At 53.8% G+C, this 18,754-nt stretch overlaps 1 protein-coding gene across 4 annotated transcripts; it reads left to right on the top strand.

The window, feature by feature from the left end:
* The first annotated feature begins 250 nt into the window (after positions 1 to 250).
* Positions 251 to 17,539, top strand: SH2B1 (SH2B adaptor protein 1). Of its 4 annotated transcripts, none has more exons than XM_038407899.2 (10): positions 251 to 450; positions 5,518 to 6,482; positions 9,200 to 9,301; positions 9,791 to 9,882; positions 10,131 to 10,237; positions 13,752 to 13,958; positions 14,433 to 14,650; positions 14,756 to 14,927; positions 15,842 to 15,938; positions 16,364 to 17,539. In XM_038407899.2, exons 2-10 carry the CDS (start codon positions 5,616 to 5,618, stop codon positions 16,380 to 16,382), a joined length of 1,881 nt encoding a protein of 626 aa, XP_038263827.1. In that variant the 5' UTR covers positions 251 to 450; positions 5,518 to 5,615; the 3' UTR covers positions 16,383 to 17,539. The 4 variants fall into 4 exon arrangements, with proteins under 4 accessions (XP_038263827.1, XP_038263829.1, XP_038263826.1 ...); XM_038407901.2 differs by having other exon boundaries at positions 13,749 to 13,958; XM_038407898.2 differs by having other exon boundaries at positions 287 to 631; positions 13,749 to 13,958.
* Positions 17,540 to 18,754: the final 1,215 nt, after the last annotated feature.

Genomic DNA, 18,754 nt, shown 5'->3' with positions numbered 1-18,754 from the left:
TATGGTACGGATCGCCCATGGGAGGCGCTCTACCGCTCTATGATATTTGCCACCCGCAGTTGTCGCTCTAGCTAACGAGTCTCCTCTCTATGGTAACTGCCCCGGCGGGTGGACTCAGCCCCGCTGTGGTATCGCGGCTCGCGCCGCTCTAGCCTCAGTCCAACTACCGTCTATGGTTCCATGCCAGCAGCATGAGTCGCTCTAGCCCTTAACCTCCTCCTCTCTATGGTGCTCTTGTTGCGCAGCCGCTCTGGTCCCGCTCCCAGTGGGACGGGGTTTCCAGTTACTTCCCGGAAGCGGAAGCGTGCGATGAAGGGACGGAGCTCCAGGAAGCGGAAGTGACGATACAGGCCCTGTCCCCTCTTCGCTGTAACGGAGACAGACTCGGAAGCTGCCGCTGCCGAGACCCGGGAGGAGCCGGAGCCGGAGCCGGAGCCGCCGGGCGGGATGGTGAGACTGGCCCGGCTCCCGCCCCCGCCCGGCTCCCGTTAGGCCCCGCCCCCGGCCTGGTGCTGGGCAGAGACACCCCCCCGCGCGCTCAGCTCCCTCCGCGCCGCGCGGCCGGCTCCGTCACTGGCTGGAGCGTTGGGTTGAAATGGGAACAGCCGGGCGCGGGGTGACAGCCTGACAGGTGGGGAGTGTGGGGATAAAGAGCAGCTCCCTCACCTGGCTGCGGTTTGTTACAGCAGTGTGGGCGCAACGTTTCCGCAAAGTTGGCCAACCTAATAATTTTCAATTGTGATTTGTAGGCAAGGTGTGAGCGAGCTCCCCTCTGACAGCTAGTGATGAGCTGGGGAGAGGAAAAGACTTCAGGCCCAGACTGTATTTACATGAACACACCCTGCCTAGGTATCCAGCTGACAGAACTGTGCTGCCCAAGCGATCGTTTGTCTGGTGTTGGGTTACAAATCACTTTAGTATTGAACGCAGGAGTCATTAAATGTTGTTACTGCAGGAGTAAAAGGCACCAGAACTGCACTTAGCCTGTCCTGATTGAGGGGGTTACCCTCAGTGCTTAATTTTGTGCCTGGGCTGAGCCCTGGCACCTCTAGACTTGGCAGTTCATAGCCCCAGGACCTCTGGGCTTGCCACATCAATGATTAATGTAAAAAACTTGCTGGAGCCCTGGCACTTAATTGTTGGAACCCCAGCACCTGTTTCATTACAAATTAAGCATTGCTCACCATCAGCTGAACTGCAGTCGGTAAGCAGGGGGTTTGGATGCCAGATCCCAGTGTAGAGAAAGGATGGGGGACAGGTATTTTGTTTGGTGGTGTCAACTCTGCCTAAGAGTCACAGGCGCCATTTGACCTGCCCGTCTCCCTGGTTTAAGAAAAGAGCAGATTAGGCTCTGTAGTCTTTTGTTCTTTTAAGTGATAACTAGAGCTGAAGTCACTGATAATCAGGCCTAAGGGCTTAGACCTGCTGCAGGACAGCATTTCTGTGGAAGGACCCTGCCCAGCCTGCAATAGCAGTGTGGTTCCCCCACTGAGAGCTGAAATCACTGAGAGCTGTGGAATCTCAAGAGACCGATTTGCGGAGGTCACAGTGGCAGGTGGCAGCAGAAGGTGACAGCACAGGGCCATCGGCAGTGGAGCGAATGGTGGCATAACAAACAACAGTGGCCAGAGCAAGCGAGTGGCAAGCGTCTGGAGGAACGAGCAAGGTGCCTTCTCTCCTCCTCACAGGGTGGGAGGTGAACTCCCACGAAAGCACCTCTGAACTCTGGGTCTCCTCTGACCAAGGACAACAGCTATGAATGGGGTGTGGTGAAGGAAGGGGTACATTAAAGGAATATTTGTTTGTTGAACTACATTTTAGTAACTTTGCTCCCGAATGCTAGATTTGTGACTGGGAAACTAATATAAATATACATTTCCTAGTAGGTCAAGATTTTTAAAGTGCATTATTTGCCAAGGTAGTTATCTCACATTGTTGCTATCTCAAGAGATCACTATATTGGAGAGTTTCAGTACTAAACATTTGTATTGTTATGTTATAATTAGTTTTTACATAAGAATGGTCATACTGGGTCAGACCAATTGTCCATCTAGCCCAGTATCCTGTCTTCTGACAGTCATCGATGTCAGGTGCCCCAGAGGGAATGAACTGAACAAGCAATCATCCAGTGATCCATCCCCTGTCATCCACTCCCAGCTTCTGGCATGCATAGACTGGGGACACTAAGAGCATGGTGTTGCATTCCTGCCCATCCTGGTTAATAGCCATTGATTGACTTGTCCTCTAGGAACTTATCTAGTTCTTTTTTGAACCCCGCTATCGTTTTGGCCTTCACATCATCCTCTGGCAAAGAGTTTGAAAGGTTGACTGTGCATTGTGTGAAGAAATACTTCCTTGTGTGTGTGTGTGTGTGTGTGTTTTTTTTTTTAAACCTGATGCCTATTAATGTAATTGGGTGACCCCTAGGTCTTGTGTTATGTGAAGGGGTAAATAACATTTTCTTGTTCACTTTCTCCACACCAGTCAAGATTTTATAGACCTCTATCATATCCACTTTGTCATCTCTTTTCCAAGCTGAAAAGTCCCAGTCTTATTAATCTCTCCTCATCTGGAATCTATTCCATACCCCTAATCATTTCAGTTCTTCTCTGTACCTTTTCCAATTCCAAGATATCTTTTTTTTGACATGGGGCGACCAGAACTGCACGCACTATTCAAGATGTAAGCATACCGTGGATTTATATACTAAAAGTGGAGGAGCTTCGTTTGCCAAACCGATCAGCAAAGCCAGTGCTGACAACCTACATGAAAAGGCTGCAAAACACCCAGCCTCTGGACTGCATCGACATGCAGAAAGCCTTGTAAGCCAGTCACTATCAAAGCCAATTTTAGAAGAACTTAATGAGGCTTTTAAGAATGCTGGAGACACAACACAGTTTTGAGAACAAATGTGGCTGTCGCAACAATCATACTTTCTATTTAAGCAAGAGATACCACACCCTGCACGCAGGAGACCAATGTTAAGTTCATTTTCTGTTGTTAATCTTGAAGTTGGACACTGGTTCTGAACAAGATCAGCAAATGTTCGCTATCTTTCTGCAAGAAACTCAACTAACTGGTTAGATGCATGTGATGCAGCAGTGAAAGGTTCAGCAGCTGAAAAAGTGAAGAACTCTCACTGCATTCAGAAAATGTGGGTTGATGGCTGGTGAATGAACTGATGCATATGGGCATAAAGTATTGAGTCATTGTGATTATCTTCATGTCAGTAGTAGGCCAATAGATGCATTTTTAGATGTTCAGGTTATAGAAGACACATCAGCTGCGTCTCTGAGAATCCACATCTTTAGAAGAGTTAATTGCTTGTAAATTGAACCCCAGAAAGATGGCTGCTTGTGCATTTGATGGAGCTGCAAACTTCTCTGGACGGCATAGCGGAGTATAAGCTTTGCTCAGAGAAAAGTATAACCCTAATCTCTCCTAGACGCACTGCAGAGACCATCTTTTCCAACTAGCACTAGTATGAGCTGCAGAATCTTCAAAAGATTTTAAAAAGCCATCAATTTAATGTCTTCAGTATACTCTTGCTGGAAAAAAAAAAAAGTCCAAAATGACTGACTGTCTTGGAAAAAAATATAGAAGATACAATGGGACTGAAGTTCAAATTAGTCCAACCTGGGAAAACCCGCTGGCTTTCTCATGAGTGATCCTTGGCTGTTGTCTTAAAATTACTGCAACTGTTATTACTGGCTTTGGAAAGTATCTACCGAGATGGGACAGATCTAAGTAGTGAGGCTGGTGGACCACTTTTGCTACTAAGTTTACAGAAGACTCATCATTCTCTGTCTTGTAAATCTACTGTTGAAACCACTTGGATCATTAAACAATGCCATCCAGGCATCTGCTGCATCAGTATTAGATCTTCATCCAGCAATAGATGCTACACTTGGATCAATCAAAGAGAGAGCCATTGAAAATGTACTGGAAGAAGCAAAGACTTCAATCCAGAAGTTGACTAATGAAAGCACTTGTCTTCTTCAATTAAGGATTCAATATAAGAAATGTTTGTTATGACAGCTGAAAAAGTACACAGACTTGATTCTTACAAATCTACAACAGTGACTTCTGGATTCTGCTCAACCTCCATGTAGCTTTTACAGATGCCTATCTTATAAAACACTGACCACTGAGTGAAGTGAGACACTACCAGCAATGGGGCTGCCATGTAATCATGACAGAGTAGAGAATTTGAACACAGCGTGGATATCATACGATGAACGAACAAAGATTTGACTTCAACTTTTTCTTTATCATCACTAGTGGTTCGACCCAATATTTGTGCTATGTTTCCTGGGATGAAAAAAGTAGGAATACATCTCTTGCTACTCCCAGTCTCAACAGCTACAGTTGAGTGTTCTTTTTCCTCATTGAATAGAATTTTGTGTTCTGAAAGGAGTCGCCTTCTGCATGATCATGAACATATCCTGAAGGACTGGAAGTACCGGACACATGAGAAGCCACCAAAAGTGAACACAGTGCATTTGAGAAGCTCATTAACAGAGTTGTGCAAAATTACAAGAAGAAACCAAGAAGGATGTAGAAGTGAGGCTTCATAGTAGGCTTGAGTAGCCAATTTTAATTTGTATCATGATAAAATAGTTGTGAAACATTTTTCAGTTTTTATTATGGTGCCATACAACCCACCTTCACCTGCATAGTCTCACCTCTCGTCAGCCCTCACTCCCCTGTAAATTCGCACACCCTCACCTAATTTCAATTCCCAGGAAAAACTCTGGAGCTGGGGGCCTGGCTGGGGCAGGAGCCCAGAGGAGGGAGGTTTGGGGGTGGGGGCCTGGCTGGGGCAGGAGCTTTGGAAGGAAGGAGATTTGGGACAACTGAGGGGTACTGAAAGGGAGGCTAAATCTGGGCATAAGGGGAAAGGGGGAGACAGAATGGTTCTGCTCCCCTCCACAGCCCTTTTCCTTCCCATGGAACTGTACCTCCCAATACTCTCCAGTATTACACCCTGTAGCCACCTTCTCCCTCTTGCCACCTGGGCATCTCCCCAGCAACTCCCCTAGGCACTTCCTTGCCCTTGGCTTCTCCTTTCATTGCACCTTTTTCCCAGGGGAATCCCCCAGCCCATCTTCCCCTCCTGGGGTTCATGCCCCCTTGGTGCAGTGGCCTGGGTGCAGTGCCCTCCCATGTACTCTATAGCCCAGCACTATGCTCCCCAGGGTATCTCTAGGGGCTCTCCCCAGCCCCTTCCTATCCCCCATCTTGAGATCTCTGTGCTGGGCCCTCTTTCCACCCTAGAGTTCCACCCACAGGATCTTTTGTCACCTTTGCTCAGCTTCCCAGCCATGTGGTGTATCCTGGTGCTATTTCTTCTCTCTCTCTGGAGCTGTGCCCCCTTTACCCAGCGCTTCCTGGCGCACCCCCAAAGTCCCCTCTGGAGCTCTGATCCCCTGGCCTCTGGGTTCACCCCACAGTGCTGCATTCCCTGGGTTTCTTCCCTGCTTGTCTTCTCACTCTCTGTCTCCCCCACTCTCCCAGGTGAGCACGACAGTAGCAGCAGCAGCAGCCTCCTGGTGGTCAGGATCCTGGCGCCCAGCCCCTCCTGGGGCTCCTGTCTCCTGGACAGCAGCAGCAGCATGAACGGCAGTGTGGCGCCACCGGGGGTGGTGGAGGTGGCTGCACCGCTGCCCTCGCCCGGCTGGCGGGATTTCTGCGAGGCCCATGCCCGGGCAGCCGCCTTGGACTTTGCTCGGCGCTTCCGCGCCTTCCTGAGCGAGAACCCCCAGTTTGCAGCACCGGGGGCCGAGGCTGCCTTCTCCCGCCGCTTCGCGGAGCACTTCGTGGAGCACTTTGAGGCCGAGGTGAGCCGGGCCTGTGCCGGCGACTCACCCCCCCGCTGCGACATCGCTCCCTTCACTGGAGCCCACCATTGCCCTGGGGGCGCTTCCTCCTCCTCCACCCGTGACCTCTCAGAGACCTGCAGTGACTCCTCAGTGGCCTCTCCAGTGGAGCCGCAGCCCGGCCTGGCCTCGGGGCTGTCCAGCAGCCAGTCTCGTAGCTCCGAGGACGTCTCGACCTCTGCCGCAACTGCCAGCACAAAGCCTAAGCTCAAAAAGCGCTTCTCCCTGCGCAACGTCAGCCGCAGCGTGCGGGGCAGCATGCGAGGCATTCTGCAGTGGAAGAGCTCAGCCGAGTCCCCCACCGAGGAGGAGGCTGGTGGGGCCAACACCAATTCCAACTCCTCAGGGGGTGGGGCAGCAGACTCCTTGCCCACCGAGCGCTGGACACACAAGTTTGAAAGGCTGCGGCTCAGCAAGGCACCTACCCCCAAAGTGGAACTGTCCAGTGTGCGCCGGGAGGGACTGCTCAATTATATTGTGGCCGATGACAGCGGAGGGGGGGGTGGCAGCCGGGCCCGATGGCAGAAATGCCGGCTGCTGCTGCGGAAGGCAGGCAAGGGAGAGGGCGAGGGCTACCTGCTGGAGTTCTACATCCCCCCCAAGGTGAGGGAGCAGTGGGAATTGTGCCCCATCCTGGGGGGGCAGCCACCCACCTGATGGGATCCCTCATGGGGGGCTGCTTGTACGGATTGGCTGCAGGGGGAGGACTCTCAGGTCTGGGGTGGCAGAGAGCTGTGGTTCAGGATTGAGGAGAATCGCTAGAGCTGTGCGTGCTGTGAGAGACGAGGTGGAATGAAAGGTGTTCTGGAGACAGGGCTTCTGGGTACCTTGCCTGGCTTTGGGAGGAGAGTGGGGGTTTAACAGGGTACAGCAGTGGCTCTTAACCTTTCCAGACTACTGAACTCCTTTCAGGAGTCTGATTTGTCTTGTGTACCCCAAGTTTTATCTCTCGTAAAAGGTTCCAAAATCAGACATAAAAATACAAGTGTCCCCCAGCACACTAGTACTGAACAATGGTTGATTTTCTCATTTTTACCATGTAATTATAAAATAAATCAGTTGGAATATAAATATTGTACTTACATTTCAGTATATAGTGCATAGAGCAGTATAAACACATAATTGGCTGTATGAAATTTTAGTTTGTACTAGGGCTGTCAAACGATTTTTAAAATTGCAATTAATTGTGAGATTAAAAATTAATCATGATTAATTGCCATTTTAATCGCACTGCTAAACAATAATAGAATACCATTTAAATATTTTGGGATGTTTTCTACATTTTCAAATATATTGATTTCAATTACAACATAGAATACAAACTGTACAGTGCTCACTTGCTATTTATTACAAATATTTGCACTGTAAAAAAAGATAAACAAAAGCAAGTTTTTTTTTAATTCACTTACAAGTCCTGTAGTGCAATCTTTTTATCGCAGAAGGACAACTTATAAATGTAGAATGGTTTTGCTTTGGTTTTTCTGGTACATAACTGCACTCAAAAAATAAAGCAATGAAAAACTTTAGCACCTACAAGTCCACTACTTCTTGTTCAGCCAATCGCTAAGAGAAACAAGTTTGTTTACATTTACGGGAGATAATTTTGCCCACTTCTTATTTACAATGTCATAAAATTGAGAACAGGCGTTTACATGGCACTGTTGTTGCTGGTGTTGCAAGGTATTTACATGCTAGGTATGCTAAACGTGTATATCCCTTCATGCTTTGGCCACCATTCTAGAGAACACGCTTCCATGCTGATGACAGGTTCTGCTTGATAACGATCCAAAGCAGTGCAGACCAACGCATGTTCATTTTCATCATCTTAGTCAGATGCCACCAACAGAAGGATGATTTTTGGCGGGGCGGGGATAGTTCAGGTTCTGTAATTTCCAAATCGGAGTGTTACTCTTTTAAGACTTCTGAAAGCATGCTCCATGCCTCGTCCCTCTAAGATTTTGGAAGGCACTTCAGGTTCTTAAACCTTGTGTCAAGTGCTGCAGCTATCTTTAGAAATCTCACATTGGTACCTTCTTTGCGTTTTGTCACATCTTCAGTGAAAGTGTTCTTAAAATGAACAACATGTGCTGGGTCATTATCCAAGACTGCTATAACGTTAAATATATGGCAGAACACAGGTAAAACCACAGAGCAAGAGACATACAATTCTCTCCCATGGAGTTCAGTCACAAATTTAATGCATTATTTTTTGAACGAGCGTCGTCAGCATGGAAGCATGTCCTCTGGAATGGTGACCAAAGCATGAAGGGGCATACGAACATTTAGCATATCTGGCACGTAAATACCTTGCAATGCCAGCTACAAAAGTGCCGTGTGAAGGCCTGTTCTTGCTGTCTGGTGACACTGTAAATAAGAAGAGGGCAGCATTATCTCCTCTAAATGTAAACAAACTTGTTTGTCTTAGCAATTGGCTGAACAAGAAGTAGGACTGAGTGGACTTGTAGGCTCTGAATCATAAAATATCAAGGTTGGAAGGGACCTCAGGAGGTCATCTAGTCCAATCCCCTGCTCAAAGCAGGACCAATCCCCAATTTTTGCCCCATGATGCCTAAATGGCCCCCTTAAGGATTGAACTTTTGTTTTTTAGTGCAGTTATGTAACAATCTACATTTGTCAGTTGCACTTTCACGATAAAGAGATTGCACTACAGTACTTGTATGAGATGAATTAAAGATACTCTTTGTTTTTTTACAGTGCAAATATTTGTACTAAAATATATAAAGTGAGCAGTGTACCCTTTGTGTTCTGTGTTGTAATTTAAATCAATTTATTTGAAAAGGTAGAAAAATATCCAAAATATTTATTGTAAATATTTGTTTATTAACAATATTCTGTTATTCTTTAACAGTGCAATTAAAACTGTGATTAATCACAATTTTTTAAATTAATTTATTTTGCGTTAATTGCTTGAATTAACTGCAATTAATTGACACCCCTAATTTGTACTGACTTCGCTAGTGCTTTTTATGTAGCCTGTTGTAAAACTAGGCGAATGTCTAGATGAGTTGATGTGCCTCTGGAAGATCTCTGTGTATCCCCAGAGGTACACACACCCCTGTTTGGGAACCACTGGGGTAGAGCGGGGGTAGGAGAGTCAGGTTGGACTCCTGATCTGGCTGTGCAGTCTTGGCAAAGTCCCTTCCCTGGGCTGCACCTTCAGTGTAATAGATCAGTAATGATCCCCGTCCCGTTGCACTTGGCCTGTCACAGCCCTGTGTGGGGAGGGGACGAATGGCCTGGCCCAGGGCTGGGTTGATTGCGGGTCCCATCTCACCTCGCTGTCTCTCACCTGCCCTCAGTCCACCAAGGCCCGGGTCAGCATCCTCTGCTCAGCTGTGACAGACGTGCGCACCACCACGCCGCTGGAGATGCCTGACAAGGAAAACACCTTTGTCTTAAAGGTGGGTGTGGGGGACTGGGAGGGGCTGTGGCGGGGAGAGAATCAGTGCACACCCCTTCCTTGCGCTACTGCTGTTGTGGGTTAGGCACAGGGCTGGGGCGGAGCAGGTGGAGCCGTCTGAGGGATGTGCCCCCCTACCCCCCAGTGGGGTCGCAGGGGACCATCCCCCCAGTGATGAGGGTCTGAGCAGGAAGCCCCAGCTGTGGGGCCAGGCTATGGAGATGTTCTGTGCGGGAGGGGTGTAAGGAGGTTCTTGGAGGTTGAGGGTGGCCCCACAGGCGTATGCAGGGGCAGTTCTGGAAGAGGTCCTGGGGGTGCCGTACTGGTGGGGGAGGGGAGGAGTGGGGTGGGAGCACCTGAGGCTGGAGTGACGGAAGAGAGATGCCATAGGGATGGGGGATTGGGATGCCGGAAGGGTGGAGGGAGGAGCACCATGAGGAGCAGGGAAGGGGGTGCCCAGGCACTGGTGCTGACCCAGTGTACCTGGCAGATGGAGAACTCCCTCGAGTACATCCTGGAGACGGTCGATTCGCTGCAGATGAGGTCGTGGCTGGCCGACATCCAGGACTGCATGAGCCTGGGGTGAGTGAGCCAGCATCCGGTCCCGACCCCACGTCTGACATCTCCTCCTCATGGCACTAGGGCTCCGGGTCCCCTTCGCCTTGCTGTGGGACCCCCTGTGCCACCAACTCCTCCGCCCCCTGCATTGCCCTGGCTCCCTGCCAGTGCAGGGTTCAGATTCCCATTCCTAGGACGGGGAGCCAGGCAGCATCCCCCCGGGATGTCCTGGGGGTGTCCTTTACTTGTGAATCATGCCGGTGTCCCTGCAGGGAGAACGCGGACAGCACGGACCTGCCTTGTCTCAACCACTCGGAGAGCATGCCAAGTCGGGAGCTGCCCATGGTGCCCAGTGACAGCAGCGAGCAGCTCTCCCAGGGTGAGTGTCAGCCGAGACCTGCCCTGCCACTGCCCCCCCGCATGTGCCAGTCCTGCCAGCTCCCCGTACTACCCCCTAAGCTATCTTCTCCCTTAACCAAATCCCCAACCTCTCTACCCTGTACTGTCCCCAGCCGTGCCTCATCTCTCCCACCAACCAGCACCCTGTAGCTGGCCCCCCTGCCCTGCATCCCCCTTTACCAGAGGTCTGTAGCCAGCCGCCCAACACTTGTTTACCCTGTACCCTCCTGAGCCCTGCCTCCTTCCCTACCAGCACCCCATAGGTGGATGGCTTGCTCCCAGCCCTCTCTGGCTCTGTCACAGATCCACAGGATCAATGCTATGGCCCCAGCTTTAGAACAGTCTCTCAGAGGACCTCTTCAATGAGCCAGACCCCTGGGGTCTCTCTTCTTCCTGGGTAAGCCATGTGGCTTCACCGCCTGCTTAGACTTGACCTCTGGGCTGCAGCGTCCTGCTTTCCCTGTGAGCTCTGCCCAGCGAGTCCCGCTGAGCCAGACCCTGGCAGAGACGTGCCCACGCTGCCGGGATGGTGCCTCTCGCCCAGCATGGCAGGGACAGTCCCACAGCGCTGACATGCAGTTAGGTGTGTTAGTCAGCTGGCCATGGCACAGGGAGCCCTTAGGGTCGCGCAGAGGGGTGCAGGTTACAGCCCAGTCCTTTCTGCTCAGCCCAGAGCCCCGCCAAGCTGTGGGGAACCCCTTGGGTCAGGCTCTCTCTCCGTCTTTCTGATCTTCTTTATCAGGCTTCCAGGGTGTATTCTGCTGGAGGCAGTCAGGGTACTTAGCCTCCCTTCTCCCTCTCCCCCCAGTCCTTTGTTCCCCAGCTGGGGAAATGCAGCTCAGCCCCCTGCTAAGAGGTGGGTTGGGCATTCCCTGGACCGGATTGCTGTGTACCCATAGTTCTCCAGCCTGGGGTGCCTTGGACACCGCTGTACTGTCGGAGCAGCCTGCTGACGCGCAGCTACTAGCATGGAAAACCACTCCCAGCTGCTTACGTGAATGCTCTTCCAGCCAGCCATGAGTTGATACAGGGCGGCACCCGCATATCCCCTGTCCCAGCTCTGGCCCCCCCGCCCTGTAAATGTGCGTCTTACACTGCTCAGTAGCCCGCTGGACAGTACAAGCTCATAGATAGTTGTACATCCCAACAAAGGGTAAAGTTTATGCACCAAAAGAAAAGGAGTACTTGTGGCATCTTAGAGACTAACAAATTTATTTGAGCATAAGCTTTCGTGAGCTACAGCTCACTTCATCGGATGCATTTAGTGGAAAAAACAGAGGAGAGATTTATATACACAGAGAACATGAAACAATGGGTGTTGCCATACACACTGTAGTGAGAGTGGTCAGGTAAGGTGAGCTATTACCAGCAGGAGAGCAGGGGGGGAAAAGCCTTTTGTAGTGATAATCAAGATGGGCCATTTCCAGCAGTTGACAAGAACGTCTGAGGAACGGGGGGGGGGGGGGAATAAACGTGAGGAAATAGTTTTATTTTGTGTAATGACCCATCCACTCCCAGTCTTTTTATTCAAGCTTAAGTTAATTGTATCCAGTTTGCAAATTAATTCCAATTCAGCAGTCTCTTGTTGGAGTCTGTTTTTGAAGTTTTTGTTGTTGAAGAATTGCCACTTTTAGGTCTGTAATCGAGTCTCTAAGGTGCCACAAGTACTTCTTTTCTTTTTGCGGATACAGACTAACACAGCTGCTACTCTGAAACCTGTTTATGCACCAGTCTTTGTTATCTCAAGTAGAGGTTTCTTAAACACTTTAATCAAACCAGCTGGTTTAGAGAAAATGATAAGCAGAGTTTATTAACTGGAGAAAGACCCGGTTAAGTGATAAGGGAAAAGGCATAACAGTCAGAATCGGGTACCAAAAAAAAAAGATAAAACCATTAACTAATTCCTAAACTTTACTAAGCTCAATCAGATTTGAAGCAAACATCATTCTCTCCACACCAGATGCTGCAGGCAATTCTCCGTTTACAGGCTCTCTCTCCTTTCAGCCTGGGACCACTCCCCTTAGTTCAGTACCCCTCAGGTATTCATTGATGTTATGAGCAGAGAGCTGTAAGAAGGAGAGGTGGCTAGAGGCATTTCTTCCCCTTTGATACCCCAGCCCTTCTGTGCTGGACAAGCCCTTGCTGGGTCATGGGGGCAGGCAGTTCTATGGCGTACAATTGTAAATCTCCTGTTTACAAGTCCCCTGCTGGTGAATCTCTGCTTAAGCAGGCAACGATCTTTTAGCGCATAGCTGGCGTGCCAGTCTGCCTTTGTCTCTGAGAAATTGGCTTATGGGGGTTACCCAGAATCACAACCTATTTCACTAACAATCATATGGTAAAACCTCATAATTTGACATGAAGTATTGTTACACACATTTCAACAGGGCAGTGATGTTCAGCAGATTGAGTTTTCAAATGATACCTCAGAAAGCATACTTTGTACCAAATATATCACAACCATATAAAAGTGGTGACCATGGGGCACAGGGAGTCACAGCAGGAAGTCGGTATGTCTCTGGGTCATTGGTTGCTAGCTATTGGATTTGTCATTGTCTTCTGAAGAGCTCCACTGATATGGGACCTAAGGGTCCAGACAGCTAGGCAACATCCATAGCTGTGTCCTAGCCTGGCAAGAGCACACAGACCTGTTCTCCCCACTGAGCCACAATGCAGCACAGGAGGGAAACTCTGGCACATGCAGCCTTTTTATAAATCGTACAAAAAATTGTCACTTTGTGACCACCTGCCATATTAGCACCCCATAGCTGGCCCCCAAACCCTGTTCCCCCTGGGTACCAGCACCCCATAGCTGGCCCCCAAACCCTGCTTCACCCCCCCAGGTACCAGTTCCCTGTAGCTGCTTCCCCCCCGGGTACCAGCACCCCATAGCTGGTCCCCCCAGCCCTTCCTCTAGACCAACTCCCTCAGCTGTCTTCTCCCCTACACCTGCCACGCTAGCTACCTAGTCTCTCTCTCCATATCCAGCTCCCTTCTCCCCTGTGCCTGGTTCCTTCTCCTCACGCTTGGCTCCTGACTCCTCTTCCATCCCCTGCTTCTCTTATTTACAGCTGTTTTGCTGAGTGCAGTGACACCAGCACAGCCAAAGCTGTGGGCCCAGGGGATCTTGAAGCAGCCATGGGCTGAAAGTGTCTTATTCAGAGGCAGGATCTGCAGGGATGGCAGTGACTATAGAGAGGAGACAGGGTAGACAATAACAGTTGGCGAGAAGAGGGAACTGAGATGGGTATGGGGGGAGTGGTGGATCCAGGGAATGTGCTGCCCTGGGCCAGTGGAACTGCCTACCACTGGATCCCACTGCATTCAGAAATTGGATGCTTCCACAGAAAACCAGACCAGCTGGACCTGCTGAGGAGGGAGCATGAGCCACACAGCGTGGGATGGCCTCAGCATGAGCCAACCCTAAACTGGGTCTGTCCCAGCACCCCCAGCTCTGTGGAGATTGGTAACTTCATCTGCATCTATCCCAGCAGGTGCATATGGGGGTCTGTCTGAGCGCCCCTCAGCTTCCATCTCCCCCGGCTCTGTCTCCATCGCTGCTTCCCACTTCAACTCCATGGAGCTGCTGCCTCCCGAGCTGCCACCCCGAGTCCCCATCGATGAGGCAGCTGAGCGGCTGCAGGGTCCCTATCCCCCTGGCCTGCTGCACACGCCCTTCCCCGACACTCCCGACGCCACAGGTACGGAGCAGAGGAGTCTGTGGGGGTGGCACTGGGGGAGGAGTAATGGGGAGTTCAGGGGAACCATATAGCCAGAGATGGGGATGTTTCCAGGTGCTGTGTGGCAGGAGCGGGACCCAGAGTGGAAAAGAGATTTTATAGGAAGCAAAGGTAATTGGGAAAGGGGTGTGGGATGAAGGGTAGATCTCTGGTGGAGAGTGTGCTTGGGGGGCTGGGGATACCGGGTCTGTAGGAGGGGCATGCTGGGGGCGTGTACTGGGTCTGGTGGGGGTATGTTCAGGGGAGGGGGGGAATGGGTCTGGGGGGACTTGCTGGGGATGGGGGCCAAGTGGGGAGAAGGTCGGGGGGACAGGAGCTAAGTGGGAACAGGTTGCGGGGGGCGTGCCGGGGATGGGGCCGAGTGGGGAGCAGGTTGGGGGTGTGTGCCAGAGGCATGCCCCCCGTGTGCTGTTTCACTCCCCTTTCCTGTGTCAGGCTCGTTCCTGTTCCAGGGGGAGCCGGACCCTGGGGGAGGCGACCCAGAGCATCCCCTCTCGGAGTACCCCTGGTTCCACGGCACCTTGTCCCGACTGAAGGCCGCCCAGCTGGTCTTGGCTGGCGGCCCCAGCAGCCATGGTGTCTTCCTGGTGCGGCAGAGCGAGACCAGGCGGGGAGAGTACGTGCTGACCTTCAACTTCCAGGGCAAGGCCAAGGTGAGCGCCCCAGCCCGTGGACCCGTCCCGAGAGAAGGGCCAGGAGCCCTGGGGCTGCAGAGCCTGTGGCCGTGGTCTCACCCGCTTCTCCCTTCCCCCCGCCAGCACCTGCGCCTGTCACTGAATGAGGACGGGCAGTGCCGCGTGCAGCACCTCTGGTTCCAGACCATCTTCGACATGCTGGAGCACTTCCGAGTGCACCCCATCCCTCTGGAGTCGGGCGGCTCCAGTGACGTCACCCTCGTCAGCTACGTGGTGGCCTCACAGCGGCTGCATGGTGAGAGTGGGGGGGGGGCCCTGCTGCACTGGGGGGGGAGGCGGCAGCCCCAGGGCGCTGGGGGGTGGTGCTGGGCGCCCAGGAGGGCACAGTAGCTGCAGTTCCATCAGAGGCTCATTCATAACTGGCTGGAGGAGGCGTGGCTGGAGGCTCCCTCTCTGCTTGCTCCCCCGTGGGATCCGGTGGGGAGGGGAGCGGTCTGCCTGCCTGTCTGTCTACGTGGCTATGTCTCCCTGCCGTGGGGGTTCCCATCTGGCTGTCTGGAGAGTGTCTGTCGGGGGAGGGGTGTTTCCAAGCCCCAGGCTGGTGGTTCCCCATGTGTCTTGCTGCCTGGGTGAGGAAGCGCACTCCTGTGGCTGGAGGAGAGGGCATGTGTCTATCTGGGACTGGGGGAATGTGTGGAGGGAGGCGGGCGTGGGTCTGGCTCACAGCGGTGGGGTGGTGGTGCATGTCGGGGGGGATGGGTACCGCACGTGTCTGGCTCAGGGAGGCAGGTGCACGTGTCAGGGGGGCAGAAGGAGGTGGGCTTGCGTGTCTGGCTCGGGGAGAGGTGGGAGTGCGTGCATACAGCTGGGGGTGGGGGTGGTGCGTGTATGGCTTGTGGGGGGGAGGGAGGCAGGTGCAGTGTGTGTATGGTTCAGGGGGGAGTGGGGGAGGTGTGCAGGGGGAGGCAGGCATGGGTCTGTCTTGGGGGTGGGGGGGAAGTGGGCAGATGTGTTGGAGGAGGGGGTTGTCCAAGCCCTATCTGGCAGTTGTCCTGTCCTGTGTCTGTCCATCCGTCCGTGCTTTGTCTGTCCCCCCCCCCCCCAGGCCGGGCGACTGTCCCCGTCTGTTCCCCCTCCACGTCCGTCTGTCTGTCCCCGTATCTGACGGGCGTCTCTGTCTTCCCCCCCTCGTGCCCCCGACCCCTGCAGGCAGGGACAGGGCGGGCAGCCGAGCCACCGCCTGTGAGCCGACCCAGCGCAGCCCTGACTCGCCCGGCCTCGTCTCCATCGGCGCGAATGACTGTTTGTAAGTGTGAGCCGCGCCGGGGGGCATGGCCCCGAGGGAGTGAGTGTCTGTTGTGTGCGCCATGGCCCATCATGCCATCCATGGGGATGGGAGGGGGGCATGTCTGTGAGCTGCTGCTGCTGCTCACCCCCTTTCCCCAGAGCTCCTGTGGGTGGGGGGCCGTTACAGATGTTGCGGGGCAGCAGCTGCTGGGGGAGAGGGGTCCCAGGTCTGTCAGGCTGGTGCTTTTGGCCTCCCAGTGGCCCATTGGGCCATGGCAGCCTGTGACCCTGGCCCTGATGTTGGGGGGGAGGGGAGGAGTGAGAAAGGGGGGCTGTCACCCTGTTATTGCTCAGGGTGTGGGGGCTGGGGTTTCAGTGTCAAGTTCATCAGCTAACACCTGACCCCGTCTGTCTGTCTGTCTGTATGTCTGTCTGTCTCCACAGAGCCGAGCACGTCCCATAGCCTGCCCCCCCCACCCCCATCCTGGCATGCAGCTCCAGAGGGGGGGTCCCTGCAGCCCCCCTGGCTCATCCCCGAAGCCCCAGCCCCCAGCAACCCCTCCCTGCCGCAGGAGGAGGAGGAAGGGGGCAGCACAGGGGACCCGGAGGATGGGGCCACAGGGAGACTCCTGCAGCTCCAGGCTGAGGAGCCAGAGGGAGACACGGGACATGCCCGGGCCATCAACAACCAGTACTCCTTCGTCTGAGCCATGTTGGGGATGGAGCAGCCCCACTGAGTGCCCCCAGGGCCCTGTAGCGGGGTGCCCCAGCCCCATTGTACGCCCCAGGACCCCGTGAGAGGGGGAGCCAGCCCCCTTGAATCCAGCTTCCCAACCCCCCACCTTACATGTGATCATTGAGCCTCTCCCCTCCCTGCAAGGTTGGCCTCAGCGGTACAGAGCCCATTGGGGCAGGAAGGTACGTCACCCCCCACTGGCAGAGGGGCTGGGCACTGAAACACTACAGGTCAGGGCCTCTAGAGCGCTAAGGGGTGTAAGGAGTCTGGTCTTCTCCAGGCCAGGGGGGCCTGTCCCTCCCCCTATGGCTCCGCACACTGTCACTGAATGTATCGAGTCTCCGAATGTATCCTTATGCATCCCCCAGTGTTCCCTCTGACCCCAGGGGGTTCATCCCCCTTCTGGCCCTGTCCTCCTTCCACCCCAAAGCAACATATTTATACACCTCCCAGAGCCAGCCTAGGGCTACAGGCCAGGCCCTGACACCCCACTTTCAACTGGCCGCACCTTACGGATTCCCCCAGTAAATTAAAGAGAAGATACTATATATGTCTGTCCCCTCGTATGTCCCCCAAACTGTGCGCTGCCTCCATCTGTTCTCTCCTCCCCGCCCGATCTCACCCTGCACAGAGTGCCCCTCGCCCCCCACGGCGCACCCTCCTCGCCCCCTTTCAAAATTATTTTTCTACTGTGGAGTAGTTAGACTCTCTTCCCCTGACCCAGCCCCTCACCCCACCCCACCCCACCCCAGCCCCCTGACTCCGCCCTGTCTGGTTTTCAGTTGGCCGGGGTCCGTTTGTTGGTTTTTTGTTAATTTTTTGGGCGTTTGTACGAACCTCGTTCACCTTTTAAAGAAAAAGAGGGAAAGAAAAGCTTGACTGCAGTGGCAGTGGCTCTGTCTCTTCTGTGCCCTGGGGGCTGGAACGTCACATCCTGCACTGGCCTCGTCCCCAGGAGCGGCCACCCCAGCGCCAAGGGAGTGTGAGACGCCTTCCCCCCCCACCCCCCCGGGTCTGGGGATGGTGCTGGCAAAGGAGTGGGGTGACTATGGAAAAGTAAATGTCTCCCCACTGCTGAGGGAGTCGCAGCCACAGGGGGCATGGGGGGGGCTAAAGAGACACCCCCTGCACCCAGCATGGGAGTGGGATCCTGGGGGATAAATACTCCTCTGTGCCTCCCAGGACAGAGGCCGCAGGGAGCTGGTCCAGTGCTGGGAAGGGAGCAGGCTAACACCTCTTCCCCCCCAGGCCAGAGTCCCCAGCACGCTGACCATGAGTGTACAGGATAGACACCTGCTGAGCCCCATCTGCTACGGTGCAGGAGCCACACTGGGGATGGTGGCAGCACAGGCAAGTGGGGAGGGTAAACCCCTCAGACCTCCCCGGCCTCCAGAGTCCGTGGTGCTGCTGACGGTGTGCAGTCCCCTCTGCCCTGGCCGGAGACCTGGCCTTGTCCTTCCCGTTTGGCACCACAGCCTGGCTGTGGGGGTGCCTGCAGCGCAAGGTCAGTGCAAACCTGTGGCGCTCCTCTGGCCAGAGCTGGGCTGGTCGATTAGCTCAGTGGGGAGAGCCCCCTGCCACAGCTGGGATGCCTGTGGGGACAGCATGGGATACCCCCTGCCCCAGACTGTCGCAGTGGGGCCTGCCCCCTGGCGCTACCGTGGGGGAGGTGAAGGAGAATCCCCCCCGCATTCCTGGGCTGCGCAGCTCACATTGGGGGCAGACCCCTGCTGGCTCCTAGCTGCAGCCCCTCTGTCCCTGCACTGGCTTCAGGTACAATGGACCTGGGTCCCCCCACCCGGCAGCAGGGCCAGGGAGGACCAGGCTGGCCTGGGAGGTGGGTGCTGGGAGCTCATTGAGCCACCAGGGGGAGGTGCTGGTCCCTGTGGTTTCCTACAGAGCCCCTGGGCTGAGCCTTTTCACCTCCTCTCCCTGGGAGCTGGTGCCCCCCATCCCCGCACGCGACCATAGAGCTGAGAGCCAATAAACCAGAATTGCTGCAGATGGGAGATCAGAAGTGGAGGTCAGGAGGGGCACCGGCAGAGCTGGTGGGGTGGCAGGGCTGGGCTTGCAGGGGGCTGTGCGTTGGGAGTGAGGGG

This window comes from Dermochelys coriacea, chromosome 6, assembly GCF_009764565.3.
Source record: "Dermochelys coriacea isolate rDerCor1 chromosome 6, rDerCor1.pri.v4, whole genome shotgun sequence".
In the NCBI taxonomy this organism is placed as follows: Eukaryota; Metazoa; Chordata; order Testudines; family Dermochelyidae; genus Dermochelys; species Dermochelys coriacea.
The sequence above is the reverse complement of the archived record's forward strand: the minus strand, read 5'-3'. Positions and strand labels throughout refer to the sequence as shown.

Coding starts and splice junctions, on each gene's coding strand:
- SH2B1 (XM_038407901.2), top strand. CDS start 5,616: ATGAACGGCAGTGTGGCGCCACCGGGGGTGGTGGAGGTGGCTGCACCG. Junction 9,302..9,790: donor AAAACACCTTTGTCTTAAAG/GTGGGTGTGGGG, acceptor TGTACCTGGCAG/ATGGAGAACTCCCTCGAGTA. Junction 13,959..14,432: donor CGACACTCCCGACGCCACAG/GTACGGAGCAGA, acceptor TTCCTGTGTCAG/GCTCGTTCCTGTTCCAGGGG.